This window comes from Vipera ursinii, assembly GCF_947247035.1.
Source record: "Vipera ursinii genome assembly, chromosome: 3".
Classification (NCBI taxonomy): domain Eukaryota; kingdom Metazoa; phylum Chordata; class Lepidosauria; order Squamata; family Viperidae; genus Vipera; species Vipera ursinii.
Window position 1 is genome coordinate 142,383,799 of NC_139516.1, and position 24,364 is coordinate 142,408,162.

General features: G+C 38.2%; 1 protein-coding gene across 1 annotated transcript; it reads left to right on the forward strand.

Moving 5' to 3' along the window:
* Positions 1-749: 749 nt before the first annotated feature.
* On the forward strand, positions 750-24,306 carry BPHL (biphenyl hydrolase like). Its single transcript, XM_083358404.1, has 7 exons — positions 750-961; positions 9,948-10,051; positions 11,990-12,156; positions 12,444-12,597; positions 17,183-17,314; positions 22,339-22,462; positions 24,069-24,306. Exons 1-7 carry the CDS (start codon positions 855-857, stop codon positions 24,154-24,156), a joined length of 876 nt encoding a protein of 291 aa, XP_083214530.1. The 5' UTR covers positions 750-854; the 3' UTR covers positions 24,157-24,306.
* Positions 24,307-24,364: the final 58 nt, after the last annotated feature.

Genomic DNA, 24,364 nt, shown 5'->3' on the forward strand with positions numbered 1-24,364 from the left:
GCCCTAGAGGTACGATTGGCCCTCACCTTGTTGCTTTTCTGCAAGGCCCTGAAGATAATGTTCCTGTCAGCAGATCTGGGAACCCAAACAGAGATGGAGCAGATCAAATGGTTACATTGTGTTGTTGCTGCTGTGGAGGGGGGAAGATGGTTATACAGATATTATTCAACTTACAACAGTTCATTTAGTGACTTCAAAGTTACGACACTGAAAAATGTGACTTATGACTTATTCACAGTTATGACCATTGCAGCATTCCCCATGATCATGTGATCAAAATTCAGATGCTTGGCGACAGGTTCCTATTTGACCTTTGCTGTGTCCCATGGTCATGTGATCACCTTTTGCAACCTTCTCACAAGCAAAGTCAATGGGGAAGCCAGGTTAATTTAACCACCGGGTTACTAACTTAACTGCAGTGATTCACTTAACAGCTGTGGCAAGAAAAGTCCTAAAACGGAGCAAAACCCACTGAACAAATGTTTCACTCAATTGCTCGATTGCGGTCGTTAGTTGAGGACTACAGGTATTTTGCGGATTTTTAAGTTGCAAGCTGCCCAGAGCATCTATCTCCTGTGTGAGCTGGGCGACCTTATCAATTTCTTTAATAAACCAACAACTTGGTGAAAATCATTTGCTTTGCTTCTGTCCCGAGTTTGTCACTGAATGCCCTGGAGCTTCAGGAAAAAAAAGACCTAAAAGAAGAATGCGGCCCTTTTTCTCCAAAAAGAAGGGAACGATTGCGGAAATCGTTGGGTAGGCTCCCCTGCTTTGAGTGAAAAGCTTTTGGAGATTCCGCCCCCTTGCAGCTACGAAGGCGGAGCCGCAAGACAGACCGTGGGGAAGGAAGGAAAATGACTCGGCCTGCAAGCGCAGCGCTTTGGCGGCTGCAGCATCTGTTCTCACAACTCTCCCGCTCTGCAACACTGGCACTGGTCCCGAGATCGACGGCTGCCTATAGGTACAAATGCCCGCGGGACGGGACAGAGACTCAGGGAAACATCTGCAAGCCTGGGCGCCGCAACCGCAGTGCGCACGCGTGACGGGTTGCAGCGAAAAGTCGTAAATTTTATTGATTGATTGATTTATTATATTTTTATACCGCCCTTCTCCCGAAGGACTCAGGGCGGTGTACAGGGCAATAAATGGCTAATACAGGGGTCTTCAAACTTGGCCCTTTTATGACTTGTGGACTTCAACTCCCAGAATTCCTCAGCCAGCGTATGCTGGCTGAGGAATTCTGGGAGTTGAAGTCCACAAGTCATAAAAGGGCCAAGTTTGAAGACCCCTGGGCTAATACCTGGGGGAAGCGTCGGTGAAGCGGGTTGCAGAGGCGAAGTTAAGGAACCGAGGGGAACGCAGGGTTTAATTGCAAAGCTAAAGAGGGTTTGTGTCCAACTGGAGCACTTGGCAGTCTCACTACGGGGCGTGTGTGCGTGTTAATTTTTTTTTTTATACTGCATGCCGTTTAAGGACTTAACTGTTTGGATCCCGCGCAGGCTTTTCTTGACTGGAACGAAGCTCGATAATATGAATCAGATTTTAGATCCAATTATGTAAAAACCTTAATACTCGAAAGACCCTTTCCTTTAAAGCAGGGGTCTTCAAACTTGGCCCTTTTATGACTTGTGGACTTCAATTCCCAGAATTCCTCAGCCAGCTTGTCTGGCTGAGGAATTCTGGGAGTTGAAGTCCACAAGTCATAAAAGGGCCAAGTTTGAAGACCCCTGCTTTAAAGGACAGCAAAACTCGCCTTTTAAGAGCGCAATGGTATATTGGTAAGTGGGAAAAGCACCCGCAAAGTCTACAGGAATGTTCGGCGAAAGATGGGGGGGGGAGAAGAACAATTGCATATATCCCTCATATTTTGTGCAGATAGCTGTCTGGGAGAATAAAATTATGAACGAGTTAATAAAATTGGGAGAGATGCCAGCCTACCTTTGACCTATTTATTATACTAATAAAGCTGAAATAGTTGTTAAGGAAATACTTTGGTCTATGCACCTGTGCATAATTATCTGGAAGCAAGTTATATAAAGATTTCTTTGCAAAATTGTTTTTAATTAAAATAGGCCTCCATTTACCACATTTTTGGTACTTCCCACACCAGATTAAACCAGGCTCCTTTCTCAGAAATATCTTACAGTATTGTATTTGCAAAATTCTAACGAAAAAATAGGATACTTTTAGTCCATGGATACTTTTAGTTTGTCTCATATCATGGTTAGATCTGCTATACACACAATACTTGTGTATAGGAGTTGTAAGGGAAAAGGTAAATTGCAAAAGTCACCTCTTCCATGTATTCCTCCAGTGCAAGGAGACCTCTGTAAGGCACAACCAGTTCCGACGACACTCTTAACCTGCGTACAGTATTAATCCAATATACCAAGCTAAGAAAATGATTTCACTTCACACAACCCACTACACCCAACCCCAATCTATTCAACTTATTACACAAAAACTGCTGTTAGATCTTTTTTTTATTGAAAAGTTTTATCATACATTTTATCTTTAACAAACCCCCCTACCCCTCCCCTGTCCCTCCCTCCTTACCCCTCCCCCCCCTCCCCTCCCCCCCCCCCCCCCCGACTTCCCAGAGCTAAGTACAAGGTATAAAAAACAAAAAAAGAATCATAAACAACCATATGCTAACAACCGTAAACTCTAAAATGTATCACTCTCTAGCTCATATAGGATAACTACAAACACTATTAATAAAAATATATATTAAAAAAAGAAGGAAAAAAGAAAGGAAGACTTATTCAAATGCTACATGAAACTTCTTAGTCCCGTATTTGTTCTGGATATACTCAATCCATTTTCTCCACTCCATAATATAGCGTTCTTGCGAATGATCTTTCAAATAGGCCGATATCTTTGCCATCTCTGCCAGGTCAGAAACCTTTAAAGTCCATTCTTCTATAGTCGGCAGTTCCTCCTTCTTCCAATACTGACCTATTAAGAGTCTTGCTGCCGTAATTAAATTCAACATCAACTTAGTGTCCACAACTGTAGCATCTGTAATTATTCCCAACAAAAAAAGTTGCGGACAAAACTTTATCCTCTGCTTAAAAATCTTCTGCATGTTCCACCAGACTTTTATCCAAAAAGCCTTAACCTTTTTACAAGTCCACCATATGTGAAAATATGTTGCGTCTTCGTCACCGCACCTCCAACATTTAGGCTGATAATTCGGATACATACTTGCAAGCTTTTTAGGATCTAAATGCCATCTATAAAACATTTTATAAAAATTCTCTCTTAGATTTTGAGCTTGTGTGAATTTTACGTTCCTCACCCAAATCCTTTCCCACATGTCCATTGTAATAACTTCTTGGATATTTTGGGCCCATTTAATCATACAATCTTTAACAAGCTCTGTTTCTGAGTCAATTTCTATCAATGCAAGATATATCCGTTTGATATGTGCTGGACCCTGATTTCTAATTTGCTTTATCACATTTTCATCAGTCATTGTAAAACCAATTTTCTGGTCTTCTTTCCACCTGGCCCGTAACTGAATATATTGAAACCAAGTTTGAACAACCTTCTCATCTCGCAAGAGGCTATATGATTTCAAACACCAGACATTTCTTTCCAAGCTCAAAATCTCCTTGTACGTAGTCACATCATATTTGAAACCAGCATGTATATTTTCTATTGCGTGTTTTGGAATTGCCCACAGTGGTATCTTGCAATCTAGCTTATGTCTATACTTCTTCCAAACTCTCAACAATGCCTGTCTTAAAATATGCACTCTAAACACATTGTCAACCTTCTTGTCATACAACAAATATGCATGCCAGCCAAACAACAAATCGTGGCCCTCAAGATTTAATAATCTCTCTTGTGTCAAATTAATCCAATCACTTATTCCTACTAATGCAGCAGCTTCATAATATAGTTTAAGATTGGGCATTTTAAGACCACCTCTCTCACGAGTATCCTGCATAATCTTAAGTTTAACTCGTGGCCTTTTCCCTGCCCAAACAAATTTATTGATACCTCGCTGCCATTCCTCCAAATTAGAATCTTTCTTAAGAATCGGTATCATTTGAAATAAAAATAGAAATTTAGGCAGGACATTCATTTTCACTGCTGCAATCCGTCCCAACAAAGACAATTGCAATTTTTCCCAACTCTCCAATTCTTTTTGAATTTTCCCCCATAGTTTTTCATAGTTATTTTTATATAACTTTGTATTAGAGGGCGACAAAAGCACCCCCAGATATTTAACCCTTTTAACAATCTCAAATCCAGTTAATCCTTCTAAGAGAGCCTTTTGCGAAACTGTCATATTTTTGGCCAGAATTTTGGTTTTCTGTATATTAACTTTAAATCCAGAAACCTTCCCGTATTGTGTTATTTTCTCCATCAGGTCCACAACAGAGTTCTCTGGCTGGGTCACTGTAACAACCAGATCATCTGCGAATGCTCTCAATCTATAATCCTGATCTCTAATTTGTATACCCTTAATTTTTTCCGAATTCCGTATTTTAACCAATAATATCTCTAATGTTAACACAAATAACAAGGGCGATAACAGACACCCTTGCCTTGTGCCCTTCTCAATATTACATGCTTCTGTCAGGCTATTATTAACTATAATTCGGGCAGTTTGTTTTTGATATAATGCCCTAATCGGTTGTAGAAAATTTTCCCCAAAGTCCATTTTATCTAAAACTTTCATCAAAAATTGCCAATTCAATTGATCAAAAGCTTTTTCAGCATCTAAAAAGATTAGCGCCGCAGGGATCTGGTTGTTCCTTTCCAAAAACTCTAACACATCAACTATATGCCTCACATTATTTTTCATTTACCTACCACTAATAAACCCCGTTTGATCCCCATGTTGCAGAACCTGTTGCAGAACCCTCATCAGTCTATTAGCCAACACCTTAGCAAATATCTTGTAATCTGTATTTAAAAGGAATATCGGTCTATAATTTTTAACTTGAGTAGCATCTTGGTCTTCCTTCGGAATCAAGGAAATAAAAGCTGTTCTCCAAGACGGTGGCACCTTTCCCCCCCTCTGGATTGTCTGGAACAGTTCCTTTAACGGTTTTATCATCTCTAATTGTAAATTTTTGTAGTAAGCCGCAGTCAAACCATCCGTACCTGGTGCTTTATCCACCTTCAATTCCTTAATTGCTGTAAAAAGTTCTTCTTCTGTAATCAGTTGATTAATCCCCTCTTTTTGTACTTGCGTAAGAACCGGGATGCTAGCATTCTCCAAATATATATCAATGTCTTTTTCATTAATCTTCTCCTTAGCATATAATTTAGAATAAAAATCCACAAAAGCATCCTTGATAAGGTCCTGTTGAAACACAACCCTTGCTTTATGCTCAATTTTGTCTATATTAGAAGCCCTTTGCTTTTTCCTCAGTCTATAAGCTAACCATCTACCTGGTTTATTAGCGTTGCAAAAGGTATTATGCCTGGCAAACTGCAAATTGGTTGCCACTTGGTCAGCCATTAATTTATCAAATTGTCCTCTTAACAGTTTAATAGCCTCCTTAGTCTTCACATCCTCTGAATTCAAAATCAAAGCCTTTTCTTTTTCCTTTATTTCATTCTCCAATTCTTTCCTCCTAGCTTCCACAGCACGTCTATGTTTATTGTTCATATATATCAACACCCCTCTCATATAGGCCTTGCTAGCATCCCAAACCATGTCCATAGAGGTGCCCTTATTCATATTAGTCTCAAAAAAAATCCTTCATCCGCTGTTTACATTCTTCCACATTTCTCTGATTTCTAAACAAATTCTCATTTACGCGCCACGAGCGCCTATCTCTATTCTCCTTATTAATCTCTAGCCAGACTGGGCTATGATCAGAAATAGTTCTTGCACAAATCTTCACCTTCTTAGTCCTTAAAAAAAAATCATTAGTCAACAAAATAAAATCGATCCTGGAAAAAGATTGATGTCTGTCAGAAAAAAAAGTATAATCCTTTTCCTGCAAATGTCTCTCACGCCAGATATCTCGCAGTTCCAAGTCATCCTTCATTTCAAAAAAAGATTTAGGCAGTCTAGCATGACTTGGGACGCGCTTAAAAGCTCCAGCCTTGTCCATCTGTACATCCAAAACACCATTCCAATCCCCCATAAAAATAAAAGATTTATAATCCAACTGGGTAAGCTTTGAATGAAGTAAACTAAAAAAGTCAGCTTGTTGTTGATTAGGAGCATATAATCCAACTAAGAGTGTCTTTTTACCTTCTAACAGCAACTCTATCATAACGTATCTTCCATGCTTGTCTGCTTCAATTAAGTCCGCTGTTAAAGCACTTTTAACATAAACAACTACTCCATTTTTCTTATTCATTGCAGAAGCAACGAATTGCGTACCCAACCTTGAGTTCGATAAATACTTTTGGTCCACAACCCTAATATGCGTTTCCTGCAAACATATAACATCTATCTTGAATTGTTTTAAATATTGAAAAACTTTCTTCCTCTTCTGTGGTGAATTTAGTCCATTAACGTTCCAAGTTAAAAATTTAGTTGCCATGCATATCATCCCAAAGCTCTTGGAGCACTGCTTTAATAGGACTATCTTTTTTAGGCCGTGCTCCTCCCACTGCTTGGCTGTAAGTACGTTTTGGAAGTTCCATAGACTTCTGCTGATCTTGTTCTTTTATTTTTTTTATCGTTTTAAAGCAGCACGCGTCACCCTCTGCTCTCTAGGATCATCCAAAGAAGTTGTAGCTTGGTCTCCTCCAGCACCGTTCTCCTCTGTCTGTCCATCTTCAGCCTCTTGATGTTCTCCTTCTCCAGATCCCTTTGCAGCTTCCAGAAGTGATAGTGGGGTTGCTTTTAAAACATTATTGTAAAAATCACGCGTCTGCATCACAGTAGCCAGACGGTACCTTTTACCTTCATGCATCACCATCAACCCAACTGGAATCTCCCATCTGAACCTTATATCTCGTTGCTTGAGCTCTTGCACAAGAAATGTAAAATCCTTCCTTCTCCTTAAAATCTTTGGAGGAATTTCTTTTAGAACCAAAACTTCTTGATCAGCAATCACAACTTTAGTATCATAGGCAGCTTGAATAACTTCATCTCTAATTTCCCTCTTTGCAAAATAAACCACCACATCTCTAGGTAGCTTTCTCTGTCTAGCAATCCATGAATTCACACGAAACACTTTATCCATGCCTCCCTTTATTTCAGATGCTGGCTGATTCAATACTACTTCCAGAGCCTCAGAAATCAGCTGCTTTAGGTCTTCCTTAATATTCTCTTTTAAGCCTCTGATTCTAACAGCATACTGCATCTGGTAATATTGAGCAAGACTCAGTTCTCTGTCCATTTTGTCTCTTAAATCTTCATTCTCCAATACTTTTGCTTCTAATATGGCATTCTTTTGAGTCAAATCTTCCACTTTTTCATCCAGATCTTCCACACATTCAGCCACTTTATGCACTGAAGACAAAATGTCTACCTTCATCACACTGAACTTCTGTTCCATCCTCTCTTCCATTCTCTCCTCCAATTTCTCCAATTTCTCCTCCATCTTTGCAAATTTATCACCCATTGATTCCAGAATTACCTGGGCATGTTTTTCAAGAGCATCTTGTAAATCCTTCGGTGTCAATACATCAGAAGGAAGCAACGCCTGCAATGATGATTGTTGCACCGGAGAAGTTCCAGCACTCCGAAGAGTTTTTGGGGGAGGTTTAGCCGCCATCTTTACTTTCACTTACTACGCACTTTCACTTTAGATTTATAAAGTCCATTAAGCTAGAAAGCAGCAATAAAAGTCCTCTTCACCTTTTCCTCCTGTACCGCTCTGCCTGCTCCTTTTATTCCATGGTCTTTCCTTCTGGCAGGGGTGGTCGCAAACGCCTGGCTCCGCTCCAAAAATCACGGAGCAGAGACGCTGAACAGCTGGGAGCAACCCAGGCTACGGGGGAGTTCAATCCTTCAGCCGCCCAAGCTATAAGCTCAGGCGGCCCCGGAGAACTCAACCCCTACCTGGGGCCTCACCCCCTCCTCTTCACCCGAGGAGGGGGCTTCAAATCCACCCAAACAGCTGATCGGCGCTGTTTCAGGTGAAAACAACACAGCTGAGCCGCGGGCAGCCCGAAAAGGCTGTCTCCGGCGCCGCGCCGCCACCGGAAATCCTGTTAGATCTTTTTTGTACCTGCTTAAGTGTGTTGTGCTCAGATGGAATTTGTGGACGTGTAATTTAAATTCTTCTCTGCACCTGTAAGATTCCTTTTGTTTGAGGGAGGCAATCCTGCCCTTCCTTCTAAAATTCAGTCAACAATGAATTGAACTGGAGAATAGTTCTCTACACACATAGAACAGACAGTTATCTTTGGGCCTGAGGATTTTGAGCTGCCAACTCGGACGTAATTACCACTTTGAGCTCTAGAATGAACTTTCTTGCCTATAGAGCAAAATAACAGAACCAAAAAAAATCTTGCCAAAGCAATTCTATTGTGGTGAAGGCACAATTACTCTCTTTCCACTGCTTTTCACCTCTTTCCTCTACTAAGGAACCTTTTGTGAAATGAGCCTATCCCCTCCTCTGTAAGATATGCCATCACCCCTCCTAACCTTCCTATGGGCCTCACCCTTCTCCACAGCAAATTATGCTGAGGGGACACTAGATATTAGAAATCTACAGTAGACTGTTTCAGTATTGCATAATTTCCATGAATAAAAGTATTTAAAACAGCAATATTATTCTTAAGGGCATGTGGGAGTCATAGCTTCAAGTAAGACAAGTTGATCGTGCAGGAGGTGTTTCCACATCAAATGTGGATGAAGGATTTTTCTCTCAGAACTTTTGTATTAAAAATATGAACTGCTTGGCAAGTGTGTGTGTGTGTGTGTGTGTGTGTGTGTGTGTGTGTGTGTAGTACGGGGGCGCATGCGTAATCCCAGATAAGTGGGGAGTATTCTTTATCCTTTGTGTCACATTGGTGATCTTTGTAAATCTCACAAAATAAAATTATATTCTGAAGTGCTTTCAGCAGGTTTTACCGATTTAGGGTTAGCATGTTGTAGGAAAAGGAGGAAAGATCAACACTGAGCATTATTACTAGAAATTAAATAAATGAAGTTTCATTTTATGCCCTTCTGGAGGTCTAGACTCAGACCTCAGTCATAATCGTTGCAATTGATGAGTTTTAATTTGCACGTGTTTCATTCATTTCAGTGGGTACACTCTAGGTTGAACCATTCATTCAGAATAAAGCTGGTAGGGACCTTGGAGGTCTTCTAGACGCTAGAATGACAAGCAGCAAGATGGCTACAACGATTCAGTTACAGTGGCAATGGATGCCCTGTTAAAAGACCTGTAGGGCCAGGTTGGGGATAAAACACCCAAGGGAAGGTCTGTCTCTGTGATCCAACTTGACTGCAATTTGATGGCACATAATCAGTCAATCAATCAGTATGTTATTGTAATTAAAATACCCTTTCCTAACCTAATGTCCAAACAAAATTGTTGAAATTGCCACTCAAAACATCCTGTTGGATTTGCTGATTGGTAATTTTGGGAAACACATTTGCCATATTTTCTCCCCCCTTCCATTCAATTGTTTCCGATTCTTGGAGACTGCCTGGACGAATCCTTTCGGTTTCCTTGGAAGGTTTTTCAGAAATGGCTTGCCACTGCCTTCTTCCTAGAGCTGAAAGAAAGTGACTGGCTCAAGGTCACCCAGCTGGCTTTGTGCCTAACAGATACCTTATTGCAAAAATCTGAGTTGGAAAGCTGACTAGAGCTGAGGCACAAAACTATATCTCGGTTGAACCTACTAGATTGTTATGGGTGTCATTAAGAGGGACAAGAGCCATACTGTATTGTATACTGTGCCTTATTGTGCAGATAAGAATGGGAAGAGGGAATGGGAACTCTGTTTGCTATTGGGGAGAAAGATGGAATATGAATATATTGAACAATTGAAGCTATTTCTTCTAGCACTGCCATAACCTCAGCGAAAGTAGAAGTGAATGGCGTCCACCTACACTACCAACAGACTGGCAATGGAAACCATGCTGTCCTGCTTCTCCCTGGCATGTTAGGTGTGGATCTAACACTTGTACTATGCTACTTATTTGGAAAGCATAATATATGCAAAAAGTATATTTGTCAGAAGATCTTTATGGTATGGTAGTGCATGACTCTAAAATAATTGCTTTTAGACAAGACTAATCACCTATCTGTGTAACTAGACTAACTATCGAAACAGACCAAAGGTGAGATAAAATGTATTGGTTTACTTCTGGATGATAGCAAGAGATCTCCAAGGAATTTTGATTACTGTTTCCTAAATGATGGTAAATAAAATGATCAGAAAAAATTCTATCTGCCTTGATTGACCTTGGGAGTTATTGCTTAAATCTCAGCCTTGATGTTCTTTGTCTATACAGTAGAAATACCCATCAGTTATGTCTGATCCAGGATCAGCCTTTCTCAATCTAGGATTCTCAAACTGTGCTTGACTGCAACTCCACTGAACTAGATGGAGATCACAGAATTCCAACACCGGAGGAAACTTTTGAGGAAATAATAGCAAAAGCACTAAAAATCCTTTACACCAGGAGCAGGCAACCTACAAGCCTTCCAGCAACTCTTTTCAGAACCAAATTCCAGTAATTCCAATTCCAGACCATGTTCAAACAACATAGACACATTTTTGCTTTGACTAAAAGTGAACTTGATCTTAGGAAGACATTGTCTGCATAAGAAAATTCTGTCTGACTTCAGTAACCACAACTCTTTTTTTTACTTTACCATTTCATCAAAGAGTTTGATTAGTTTGAACTTAGCACGCTATATGAAATCTTCCAACATCTAGTACCGCCTCCTACATCCATAAATTGCACATTGCAAACAATGAAAACATCCCTCCAACTCAAGAAACAAGCATTTTTCTTCCTCCTGTCATACAAGCTGCATCAGATAGAACACTGCTTACTTTTCCACTTAGAGTGAGTGATGATTTATAGTCACTCAGCCAGTGGTAGTGAGTTTGTGAGGAGAAAGCCAAGAAAAAAAAAAGGTTGGTTTTGGAACGGTTGGGGAATAACTTACAAAGGAAATTGATCCTAGTGCAGCAAAAGAGGAAGATCTCTTACTTTTCTTAATAGTTTCTTTCGTGTCTATGTAGTGTATATTAGAGGTGGTTATCCTTTGAGAGCTGAATGCAACTAAAATTCATTTTAATGTACACTGATTAGTACATTAAAGGGACAAAATTTTCTATTCCTATTCTGTCCTTAACAAGAGTCATAAAGATAGTTAATGTAATCATGCTTTTCTAACAGTTTTTCTTTTACATATGTTAATATGTGTGAAATAAGTTTCTCTCTTGATTATGATCATCTTGCAGTTTTTTTTATTTAAAAGTTTTACAGTAAATTTTTAAAAACAAAACCCCTCCCAACCCCCTCCCCTCTCCCCAAACCTCCCCAACTCTTCCCTTCCCTCCCCCTCCCCCCTCCCCGACTTCCCAGAGCTAAATACAGGGTATAAAAATACAAACAAACATAATCTACAATATGCAAACGACAATAAAATATTAAATTCTATCGCACTTTAACTCTTAATAAAATAACTACAAGCAATTTATATATCACATAAATCCAATACTTATTCAAATGCTAGGTGAAACTTTTTAGTTCCATATTTATTCTGGATATAATCAATCCATCTTCTCCACTCCACAATATATCTCTGTTGCGATTGGTCTTTCAAATACGCTGAAATCTTTGCCATTTCCGCCAAATTGGAAACTTTTAAAGTCCATTCTTCTATAGTCGGCAGTTCTTCCTTCTTCCAATATTGCGCTACTAAAAGTCTCGCTGCCGTAATTAAATTCAACATCAACTTAGTGTCCACAACAGTAGTATCCATAATTATACCCAATAAAAACAATTGCAGACAAAACTTTATCCTTTTCTTGAATATTTTTTGCATCTTGCAGTTTTGTTTTATTTTGTGTGTGTGTGTTGATTTAGGCAGCGGTCAGACTGATTTTGAACCACAGCTGAAGAATATGAACAAGGAGATTTTTACTATTGTTGCCTGGGACCCTCGAGGATATGGAAAATCAATCCCCCCAGTTCGAGATTATCCTCTAGACTATTTTGAAAGAGATGCAAAAGATGCTGTTGACTTGATGCAGGTAAATATGTCCGGGCTTCTTCTCTGAATGCCCAATGGTCCTTGCAACCTAAACAAAACTGCTAATTGTGGTGGTTATTATTATTTAATATGAATCATATATTAATATATGATTTAGTAATACTATTCAGTAAACCTACTGGGCTTCATAGCCACAATTTAGCCATGTTAAATTCCTTTTGTATCGGTGAGAAGGTATTGTTTTCGAAGAATCAGCTGACTTTAGGCCAAGCCCCTCATCCATGAAAATGAGAACTGTTTCCAGTCTGTTTCCTTACGCTAAACTAGGCACTGAAGTTTCAGAAGTTCTCTTTGTTGGGATGGAGCGATGGTGGAATAACTGCACTCATTGCAGCTGCAAAGCATCCAGATTTGATCCACAAAATGGTGGTCTGGGGAGCCAATGTGTTCATTACAGAAGAGGATGTGAAAATTTACAGTGGTATGTATCTGTCAGCCCTTGGACGTAGTCCAGACAGGAAACCAAATCATGAGTAGTAACACTACTGTTATTGAAAGGTTATAGTAACAGAATCTTGCACTTCTCCCCTTCCTTTTGCTTCCCAGAGAACTAACAGAGTGTTATAATATTAGACCAAATTTAAGAAAGAGGATGTTTATGGGAGGGATTGTGTAGGCCTGGTTATGTGGGCATGCCTTCAGGTTTGTCTTGACTTCTAGCAACAGTCTGGACAGGTCCCTGCACGTTATCTTGGCAAAGTTAAGTGGCTTGTTGCCTTCCTAGAACTGACAGAAAGTCCGGAGCCACATGCGGCTCTTTCAGCTGTCTCCTGCGGCTCCCAGTCCTCTGCCATCTGCAGCCCCCCCAAAGAAAAGTGGGACTAAAAAAGTTCAACCAATCAGTTCAAATATGCAGGGTAGGTGCATATCTCGCCTTGTCTCCACTGTTCAGTAAACCCTGTTCTGCACATGCACGCACATGCGCACACATTTTTTGTGGCTCCCAGTTTTTCCTTTTGTGAGGGAACCAGTTCCGAGGGGCTCTTTCACTGTTTCAGGTTGCTGACCCCTGGCCTAGGGTTACCCAGCTAGCTTTATGACTAAGGCAGGACTGGAACTCCTGGTTTATAGCCCAGTGCCTCTAACCAGTACACCAAATTAATTTTCTTTTCTTTTTCCTTTGTTTTTGTTTTAAACAGTGGTAAATTCATTCTCCCAGAGATGAGGACAACAACCTCTCTCCTAGGGTTCTAGAAAGCTCTTAAAATCAGGCTTTGGTCCCAGGCCCGGGCTTAAAGTATTGGATTTTCAGGAACTATGTATTCTTTAGTTTAGTTTGATTTGTGTCATTTTAAAATTGTTTTAGTCTGGGCTTTCTTTGTGGTTTTAAGTCTTATCTGTTTTTATGGATTATCTTCTATTTTGTACATTGCCCAGGTTCCACTGGAGTTGGGCAGCTATAATAAATTTAAATTAATAATAATGAGAATTTATATTAAAGCATATGAATACTGTAACAAAGAATATTTAAGTGCTAGATGCATCAGTATGATATTAGTGCATATTTATCCATATAGCATTCAAATTCTAATATTTCACACTGTTATAAGAATACCATAATTTATACCATTGGTGGTAATCACACAAAAATGCCAAAATCTTGTTTAGATATCATGATTTTCAACAGAAATATATTAGGATGGATTGGTGGTTGAGTCTGTCAGTCTGTAAGCACTTGATAATTTCAATCTTCCTGATGGAGTGAGTTGGCTTGAGATTTTTGGGTTACTGTGATAACCACAGGCCTGTCCATGGTCATCATAAGCTACACACTGGGGAGTCTACACATTGGATCTAGTTCCAAAGCAGCTCAGAAGTGGAGGATGCTGAAATCAATTTGTTGTTATGGAGATCACCAGTGGAGCTAAGTGGCACCACCAATCTCTGTAGAGACGGAAGATTAGTGAGGCTCATCCTAATCACTTGATGGATCCCGTAGGTTTTCAGAGGGAGCTCCATTACATCATAACTTCTCTGCACTTATCCATTGAATATGCTCTCCAGCAATTCTTTTTAGGGTGACCAAGACTGTGTCAAGGAAGAATAACTGAAAGAACCACTAGAGGTCTGCTACAACCTTTTAGGAAGGCATTTGACAGATAAAATTTGCATTTGTTTACAGTTGGAAGCCAACTGGATGGATTCTGAAGAGTGGATGGGGTAATAATATCTTGCAGTGATGTTGGGAGGCATTTGAGTTTGTAGATGTTGATAAAATAGACATTTGCTGTGAGATGAGATGTCATTTGTGACCTTGAACCAACTTTCAAGCTCTCCAATATGCAGTTTCTGGGGTTCAACTCTCTCCCTTATTTTATTTAACATGTACACGAATCCATTAGAAGAGGTCATCCATTAGCATGGGGTTATCACTGTACCTGGAGTGGGAGGATCTCAGAATAATGACTTATGCCCTCATCTCTTAATCAATTTGAGATGCTTTGGCAACAAAGCACTTGCACTGCTGAATTTTTTTTAATCCCATTTATATCCCGCCCTTCTCCGAAGACTCAGGGCGGCTTACAATTTAAAGCACAAATCAATGTGCTTAGCAATAGCCTTCATTCTATGTATATGCCTGCTTATTAGGGCTTTTGCCCCCCCACCCCAAGCGGCATTATTACAAAGTCAGCTTATTGCCCCCAACAATCTGGGTCCTCATTTTACCTACCTCGGAAGGATGGAAGGCTGAGTCAACCTTGAGCCTGGTGGGATGCGAACCTGCACTAATTGCAGGCAGCTGGTGTTACTTAAGGAGGCATTAGCCCACTGCTCCACCAAGGCTCTTGGTGTGTATCATACATGCGTGTCAAATATATAAATATTTGGTATAAATGCATATTATTTTAAAAAATAACTATATTTTCAATCAAGAAATTTTCAGTCCAAAATAATTTTATTTTTTTTGCTTTGCCTCTCAAGTGCCTTTAACCGACTGAGAAATTTTTGTCTGAGCCTTATTCTAGTCCTAACTGGATTTAAAACCCAGCAAACCAAACAAGACACTTTCACTTAATTAAGTGGCATGGCTAACAATTGGCATACAAAAACAACCACTACGACTTTGGTGTTGTTTTTTTTAAAAAAATAATAATTTAGATTTACTTAATGAGAAATAGCGCAGAAGGCAAAAGAAATAAAAATAACTATAATCTTTGAATAACAGATAATGGTGCAGAAGAAGATAATCCAATTAGCACAATAATTATACGTTTTCTGCTTTTCTACCCAACCCTAGGCCCCCACACCCTCAGCAAATGCCACTTAAATAGACATGTTACTTTCTAGATAAAAAATATAGGAGCTAAGATTTCTGAAACAGGTTTGTAAGACAAAGTTCTAATGTTGATTAAAGCATCTGAAGGTAATGAATATTTAATAGGCTACAGTAACTGCTAAAGACACTTGGATATGAAAATGGGCCAAATGTTGATTACATTCTCTAAGGAAGTGTTCAGTTTGAACAGCTTTCTTACTGTGCATCCTTTGAGTTCAAATGTGTCCCTGGGATAACCCAGGGACGCTTGTAGATCATGAATTTCATATAGTTTCCTATGTAATTTTCAAATATGAAACTCTACGTTCTGTTCAACACCTTTATATGTAAAATCTTTTTGTACCAATTTACTGGATGGCTAAGCAGGATCCAGGCATCATCTTCCACATCTAAGAGTTGAAGCAAGGGGATCCAAACATCTTTTCTGAATCTGTCTAATGCTTTAGATATGCCTGAAAAAAGTTAAAACTAGATTAAGACGATATATTATACCACCAACCAAACTATTGTAAAAGGCTATAAAAGCAGCTTTTGAGTTTGCTAAAACTAGTTATCAGATCAAATGGAAAAAAAATGAGGTAATGATGGGAATACTGTATAGGCATCTATACAAACCACAGTCATCCAAAAATAAGGAAATATCACAAACCTAACCCAAAGATAGGTATAAGTAGGACACATGGTTTGCATTATGATGTCACAATGCGTGTTTTGGCATCCCCTTGCAGTTGCTTATGGGTAGAAAGAAAGTTACGTCTTCATTTATAGTGTAGAAAGTGACAGGAGGCAACATGCATTCTAATTAGGTAAATTTCATTTTGTACCAGGGAATTATGTAATGAGAAAATACAATAGTTCGTTGAACTCATCAGAAATCCTGTCTTTGGTTCATGATAATCTAGAAGTTTGTTAAACCTTTCTACCTATTGAAGCACATTTCCAATGCAAATGTTTCCATCTTTTAGTCATCTTTTACAGGAGCAACAATAACCCCAGAGAGATTTGTGTTGCCTGGAGACTAGGAAAAAAAATCTTACTAAAGCATATCATAAACTTTTATGGATTGTTGAGATGGAGGTCAAGGATATGAAGGGACCATGCGCAGCAAACTGCCTGCTCTAGTATCTTGTTATCCACATGTCATGAGCTCATTCCAGTTAGCCTTGCCAAGCATTGCCAAGAACCAGCTAGATAAGAGAGACTCTGCCCTGGCTTGGATGATTCGGATGTTCTCTAAGATTGACTAGGGAGTACAACAATAAACATTGCTTTTGCTGTGCGTAGTTTCCTGCTTGTTAAACTGTATAAATATAATAAACTCTGCGTAGGCAGACAGACATATTTGGGACACCCTGCGTTGACTGGTCTCTGAATCCTACAATGGATCAAATCCATGTGATCGGAGTATATCCTGAAGGCCATAATTGAATAAGTTGAATAATCCAAGTTGAATAAAGAGGTCTTTGCACCTAACCTCTCCAAATAACTCATTAGTTGATTCAGTTCCTCAGAATTTACATTTTAAGAATAATGTAAAAATATATAAAAATTTTGGTTCTGCAGCCAACGTATCAAAATATGAAGTACACCATATGCAATTATTTTCCAGCAACTTAATTGTTTTTAAAATGCCTTGTGGGTTCAAAATGCTCAGACAGGCTTTTAAAAATTGCATACAAAGTCATGAGATAGTACTGAGAGGAAAACTGTATTTTATCATTACATACAGCTATCCGAGATGTTTCAAAATGGAGTGAAAAAGTAAGAAAGCCATTGGAAGAAATGTATGGGCATGAATATTTGAGCAAAATGTGTTCAGCTTGGGTAGATGGAATCTCCCAGTTCATGCAAAAATCAGATGGTAAGAACCTGGAACCAAAGGCTACTTTGTTTTATCTCATCTATTTAAAAAGTAATAATTTTGTGCTTTCTGTATCCCCAATACATTCTCCTCCTGGCTTGGCTGCAAACTTTTCATTCTCGTCATCTTTCTGTTGATGTTGTTTTCAGGAAAAGTTGCATGTGAAAGAGAGAAGGGGTCTACAACATAGTTGCTTTCAGAAGATCATAGTGCTATGCCTGATGAAGTTGAATGAGCTCAGTCGAGCCTTTTGCATCCATAAATGACCATAGAGACTGGGAATGAATAAAAAATGTCTCCAAGCCTAATGTTTTCAAGAGGTGTTAAGACTATGAATTCCATCATCCTCAATCAGCATGCCCTCCACTCAAAGTAGCTGAGTTGGGATGTTGTAATTTAACATAGCTGGAGGCCATTTGATTGCAGGAGCTGCTCTTAACAGTAAAGCATCACCTTGTAATCAGCCCGTGTTCTCATTTTCTCTTGAGTAGAGAACTGGATGTGCCAAAGGGTGAAGTATTTATTGAGGTACAGAGAACAGGTAGTTCTTGATTTTACAACAGTTTGTAAGAACGTCCAGAAACAGACTTTTGTACGGAAAGATTATAAATTCATTGTAGGTAGCCCTCAACTTATTACCACTCCACTGCCCACACGATCTCCCCATAGTTCCATGTCAGGCACTTGGCAATTGATTTGCATTTACAGCTGATTGCAGCATCCTGTGGTCATATGACCATGATTTGCAATGACAAAACCCACCCATTAGATATGTTGGATTTGCTTAATGACCACATGATTCACTTAATGACCATGACTCGCTTTACAACCATCATAAAAACAGTCATAAAATCAAGTTTGGTGACATGGTGCCTCACTTTATGATTGCAATGACTTAGGACTGAAATTCCAAGGCTCTGTTGTGGTTGTAAGTGAAGAACTACCCATACAGTACTGAAGCTCTAAAAGAAAATCCCTGCACTCAAAATTCCTTCATTCTGATGGGGAGGTATGTTTTTTTTTGGGGGGGGGGCAGGGTTCCAACTTCTAATGAAGTAAATTATTCAAGCAAACCTTCCATGTAAATTCACACAGCATAGCTGAGGCATTTCCTTTTACTGATGAAGAATAAACTTTGAAGCAATGGTTGCCTTCCATAGAAGGACTTAGCTGTGTAAACAATTCTCTGAAGTCAGCCTTTCTCCTAGGCTGACATCTTAACTTCCATTATAGATTTTTTTTTACCAAGAATTACTAATGTATAATGTTTCTTGAATGAAACAAAAATGTTTTGGAGCCCGACAAATAGTAGCTGAAATCAGTGGTGGGATTCAAATATGTGAACAACCATTTCTCTGTGTGGATGCCGCTTCCGGAAGTCCATTCTGGGCCTGGGCAACAAAAAATTAGCTACCTGTTCTTCCGAACTGGTGCGAACTGGCTGAATCCCACCATTGGCTGAAATGCTCCTCTTTCACTCCTTCTTTACTGAGTCAATTATACTCTGCAAAGCACATGATATAAGCCTCAGACTGGTTTCTGCTTCTTAATTCCAGGCTGGACCATAAGAACAACCCAGGTGTGATTATTCTAACCCATTCTTAACTTGAGGCAATGTTCAGTTTACCTAAATATGTGGGTTTGAAAGAAAACTTCATTTTAATTTTTTTTATAAAGTTTTTTATTTTTTCATACAATTCAGTTGTACTTATTCAACAAACGTGTTGTCTGAGTTTATCATTCACTAATACAAATTTAATTCCTAATCTTTTATTCTTTTCTCCAGCCATTGATAAAATAAGTCCCAAATTGAAAGTATTGTTTCTTTTTCTTTCAACCTCAAAGTAAGTCTGTCCATTTCCGCACATTTTAGTATTTTTTTTAGTTATTTCTTCCTCTGGTGGCATTTCTTCATTTTTCCAGTGTTGTGTGAATATGATTCTTGCTGCTGTTATCACATGTAGAATCAAGTATATACTTTGTTTATCAATCTTTTCTGGCATTATACCTAATTTAAAAAGTTCAGGTTTAAAATCTACATGTTTTCCCAACATTTTTTCTAGCCAAGTATGTATTTTTGTCCAATACCTCTTTGCTTTAACACACGATAATAAGTACCTGACTTGTGTTTCCAACATCTATCTGACATATTTTTAAACATTTTTGCCAATCTTGCTGGTGGCAAGTGCCATCTATAAAACATTTTATATAGATTTTCTTTGTAAGAAGTTGACATTGTCAATTTGTAATTTCTTTCCCACAAGTTTTGCCATTTTTCTAAATCTATATTATATCCAAAATTCTTTGCCTATGTTATCATTGTTTCGTTAACTTGCTCGTTTTCCATTTTCAAATTCAATAAAAAGTTATAGGTTTTCTTAATTTCTCATCAGAGGTTAATAATGTCTGATCAAACAAGGTCTGCTCTTTAGAAAGTCTGTACAGTTTAACATCTTTATCATATCTAACTTATATTTGTAAATATGCTCACCATGATAGATCAATACCCTGATTTTCCATCTCTTGTTTAGATTTTAGATTCCCTTCAGAATTTAGAATATCTTTATATGTTCATATTTTCTTGAAACTTACTAACTTTGGATGTACAAATGCTTACATTGTTGAAAGCCGTCCTGGAATTTTCAAATATATTTTACATTTTATTTTTTCCCATGTTAGTAATAATGTGTTCCTTCTATGGTGATTTTGAAAATACTTACGAATTTTATTTTCCCCATTCCATAAGAAGTGTGCCAACCAAGTTGTAAATCATGTCCTTTTATTTCTGAGTCATCCATTCTTTTACTTATGTTAGTACAGATGCTTGATAATATAAAACCCATTCTGGCAAGCCAAACCCTCCATTTTCCTTAGCTTCTTTTCAATTTGATTCTAGCTTTCTTTCAAAAAATTTCAAAATTAGTGAATTTAAGTCTTCAAAAAAAAATTATCTAGTTTTATAGGTATCATTTGGAACAAAAACAACATTTTTGGTAATATATTTATTTTCAGCATAGCAATTCTTCCTAACATCGACAATTGTTTTTCCATTTGTCCAGGTCGTTTTATTTGATTCAGTTTTATTTTTCTGTCATTTGTGGGGTTTTTTTGTTTATCTGTGAGATTTTAACTATCACTTTAATTTTTTCTCTGTTTATTTTCAGTCCTGCTCTCTCTCCATACTGTTCTATCTTTTCCAATAATTTAGGAATCATCTCTAAAGGTTCCTCTAGGACAGGGGTCTTCAAACTTGGCCCTTTTATGACTTGTGGACTTCAACTCCCAGAATTCCTCAGCCAGCCATGCTGGCTGAGGAATTCTGGGAGTTGAAGTCCACAAGTCATAAAAGGGCCAAATTTGAAGACCCCTGCTCTAGGATGAATACCAAGTCATCTGCAAATGCTTGTGTTTATAAGTTTCACCTTTTATTTCTAGTCCTTTAATTTCTGAACCTTGTCTAATATTTCTGTTTAAAACTTCCAAAGTTAGAATAACAATGGAGATAGTGGACATCCTTGTCTGGTACCTTTTCTTATCCCAAAGTTCTCTTTGTAGTCTCCGTTTACAATCACTTTTGCTGTTTATTTGTGGTAAAAACTTCATTTTAAAACATCTTAAAATAACTCTCCCACCCCCGCCCACCCCACAATAACCTTTGATAGGAATGTAGGGAACAAGAAGTTGCTTTGCTGCATATGAGATGTTTGTACCATTCTAAATATGGTACATATTAACTGTACCTTTTTCTGCTTCTCCAAGCTAAGTCAATCATTGTAGTTTAAAAGCAATAATTGTTCAAAACTAATTACCACCTGGTTGGATTTTTTCCATCAAGGTCATCTTAAGTGCTTTCTCTGTTTAACCGTTGTTCACCATACCAAGGACAGAAAGGTTAAATTAGGGGAAAGATATAGTATTAGTATCTAGACTGGAAAATGTACCCAGCAGTCATAATTGCTACCTTCTGTTTAATGTTTTGGTGATTCATAGAGTTAACTTTGAAAGTGGGCGGCAAACAAATTTAAGAAATAATAATTTCCAATTTTCATACATGCTCAACAAAACCTTTAGAATGCTGGCTCTGCCTAGAATGCTACTCTGTGATTTCAAAAATTGGATGAAATCTTTTAGATTTATCTAACAAAATTTTCATTATGGTCACGGCAGAGCTGTCTTATTCAAAAACACATGAAATTTTGCGTATGTTTCTTTAGATCAGGACATGTACATAAACGTTGTTCCATGTATGAAGAAAGATTTAATTTTCTAGACTTATTCGGAGATGAGAGAGATACAGCAATTTTCTGAACCATGTTACAAGTATAATTTTTAATTATAATTTTACACTTAATGATATATAAACCATTGTTTATTTTCCCTTCTCATATAAAACCAGTGAAACAAGATACACAATAGACTGTTAGTTTACTTGGAATTATTTTTTTTGCAATTTATATTTATGCTGGTCATAAAGTTTGGTTAGTTGGTCAGATGATTGTAGGTTATTTTTTTTAAAAAAAACAAGAGCTACATTGAATCACCCCAAAAGCAAAATAAGTTTTTGCTCTTAAGTTTCCATGAAAATCAACCAGGTTTCAACCAGGTTTCTTTGGACAACCCATAAACATGATTTGTCATGATGTGAAGATGCAATGTCACATCTGTATCAACTGCAGTATATTTTGTTTGCATTTCTTTCCTAGCTTTATGAAAGAGTTTTAACTAGATAGCAAAAAAGAAGAAAATTGGGATTACCCTATTGATATAAAATGCCATTGCATTAAACTGAATGGGCTTTCTCATTTAACTATCTGCACTTGATTAACTGGAGTGTTGGGAGGGAATCTGGAGAGAACCAAAAAAATGTTGCAGCTGTGATTAAAACAATGCAAAAGTTTGTTCTTGGCCAACTGCTATCATTTGCTATTCAGCTGTTTTGCAATGGGGAAGTACATTCTGTTTTCACATTTTTGTCTTGTTTTAAATGAAAAATATTTGTTTTAGTTCATTTTGTTCCTCCCCAGGTGATATCTGTCAGCTTCTGCTACCTCGTATTAAATGCCCAACACTAATTATACATGGTGAGAAAGATCCATTGGTACCCTGTTTTCATGCAGAATATATCCACAAGCATATCAAAAGTTCCCGGTAAGTCTCATACTTTAATGGTTGAATAAGAGGAAAACCTGCTGTAATGAATATATTATCATTTTGTAAAACATTAGCCCTCTCCCATGCCTTCCTGCTTTTGTTAGTGACTTCAGGTGCTATAAAAATTTTAAGAGTGCTGCAGAAATATACCAATATTTCCAAGATTGCTAAGGAATTAAGTTTTGCACATTAACTTGCACTTAGTTTTCCTGAAGCACAAATCTCTATTTGGCTTGAGAATGCAAATTGGGAGGCAGTTTGGTGCTAGCCTAGATACCAGGAGTCTGCGAGTTCCACTCCCACCTTAGGCATGGAAAATCAACTGGGTGACTCTGGCCCAGTCACTTTCTCTCGGCCCATTCGCCTTAATGGTGATTGTTGTGGGTAAAATAAGAGGAAGAAGGAGCATTAAGTATATTCACTGTTTTGAGTTATTTATAAAAATAGCAAGAGCATGAGAAAAATAAATTTGGAATTAACAGCAGAATGAAATGTTAGCTGGGTTCTCCTCCAGTACCACCCCCTCATTCAGGCAACATACTTATTGCCAGGACTAGCTCATTCATTGTGAATCCTCTAAGGCAGGGGTGTCAAACTGCCGGCCCACGGGTCGGATGTGTCACGAAGAAACCACACCCACCCCATTGCCGGCAATGGGGAAAACGTTCCAAGACGTCACGTGATGTCACGAGTTTGACATGTCTGCTCTAAGGCCCACTTAGTCAAAAGACAGGTAACTGCAGGAAGAAAACTCAAGGATTGCTTCTTAAGAAGCAGAATGTGGTATTTGGTAGTGGTAAGGCAAAACTATGTCTTTCTTTCACTGAACACAGACATATTTCTAAGGAAAACTTTTGTAGAACCAAACCAGGCCCCTATTGGTCCCCAATCTGTTGCTTGTGGGTGCTTTTGACTTCAACCTCCATTATGCCCACAACCAGCATAACCAAAAGGAAAGTGACATTTGTTCATTCAGTGTTTCCTTTAGAAGGAATTAAAAATCAGCAATAATCTCATTTAGGTCCTTCAATGAAACAAATAGCTTCTATTGCAGTATCTGTACTAACAGAGGCCTAAAAAATACTCTGGTCTTATTTATTTATTCATTTAATTAGTTTTCTATACCGCCCTATTCCCGAAGGACTCAGGGCGGTTTACAGGGCAATATTTAAAAGACAATATAAATTAAGATAAAAATATAATTAAAAAGAATTAAATTAATAATAGCCCAACAATAAAACAATGTTGAAATTTAAAACTAAAACCCCCCTCAGTCCAGGCCGGATAAATCGAAAAGTCTTAGCAGAATATAATTACAAATGTGGCTGTTTTGGTTTCAGATCATGTTTCCATTCCTCTACCAATTTGTTTCTGTTGCATCAGCCTGTTTCTCCATCTCTATACAAGTGTGTACATTAATCTTTACCAATTCAGTGTTCCCTTGGTCTGCTAAAACCCCAGCACTTAGAATGACAAAGCAGGATTTCCACTGGCTGCATGGGCTGCCATTTCTAATTTTGATATCATTTGGAAAACAGCAAGTTAAGGTCAGCTGGTACCAGTTCCTTGGCATACTTAACCTATTCAACCTTTGTCATTACAGGTTGCATTTTATGCCTGAAGGAAAACATAATTTACATCTACGGTTTGCAGAAGAGTTTAACAAAATGGTAGAAGAATTTCTTGTGTAAAGCAGCTACTTCTTTGCTGTTCCCGAGAGATTGGTAAACTTCAGCTGAAACTGGCAACAGTGAATTGTATTCTTAAGGGAAAGAATGTGACAAAGGAACATATTTTCTCAGAATGGTAGCAAAACTGATACATGCCAATAATTCTGGGACATGGAAAAGGATTAAAAACTGCTAGAAGTGAGAATATTTTCTCAAAAGCTTGTAGAGT

Bases quoted from the DNA above. Each gene is read 5' to 3' on its own strand.
- BPHL (XM_083358404.1), top strand. From the start codon at position 855: ATGACTCGGCCTGCAAGCGCAGCGCTTTGGCGGCTGCAGCATCTGTTC. The intron at 10,052-11,989 runs GTGTGGATCTAA...GTGTTGATTTAG, and splicing joins GCTTCTCCCTGGCATGTTAG to GCAGCGGTCAGACTGATTTT. The intron at 12,598-17,182 runs GTATGTATCTGT...CATTACATACAG, and splicing joins GGATGTGAAAATTTACAGTG to CTATCCGAGATGTTTCAAAA.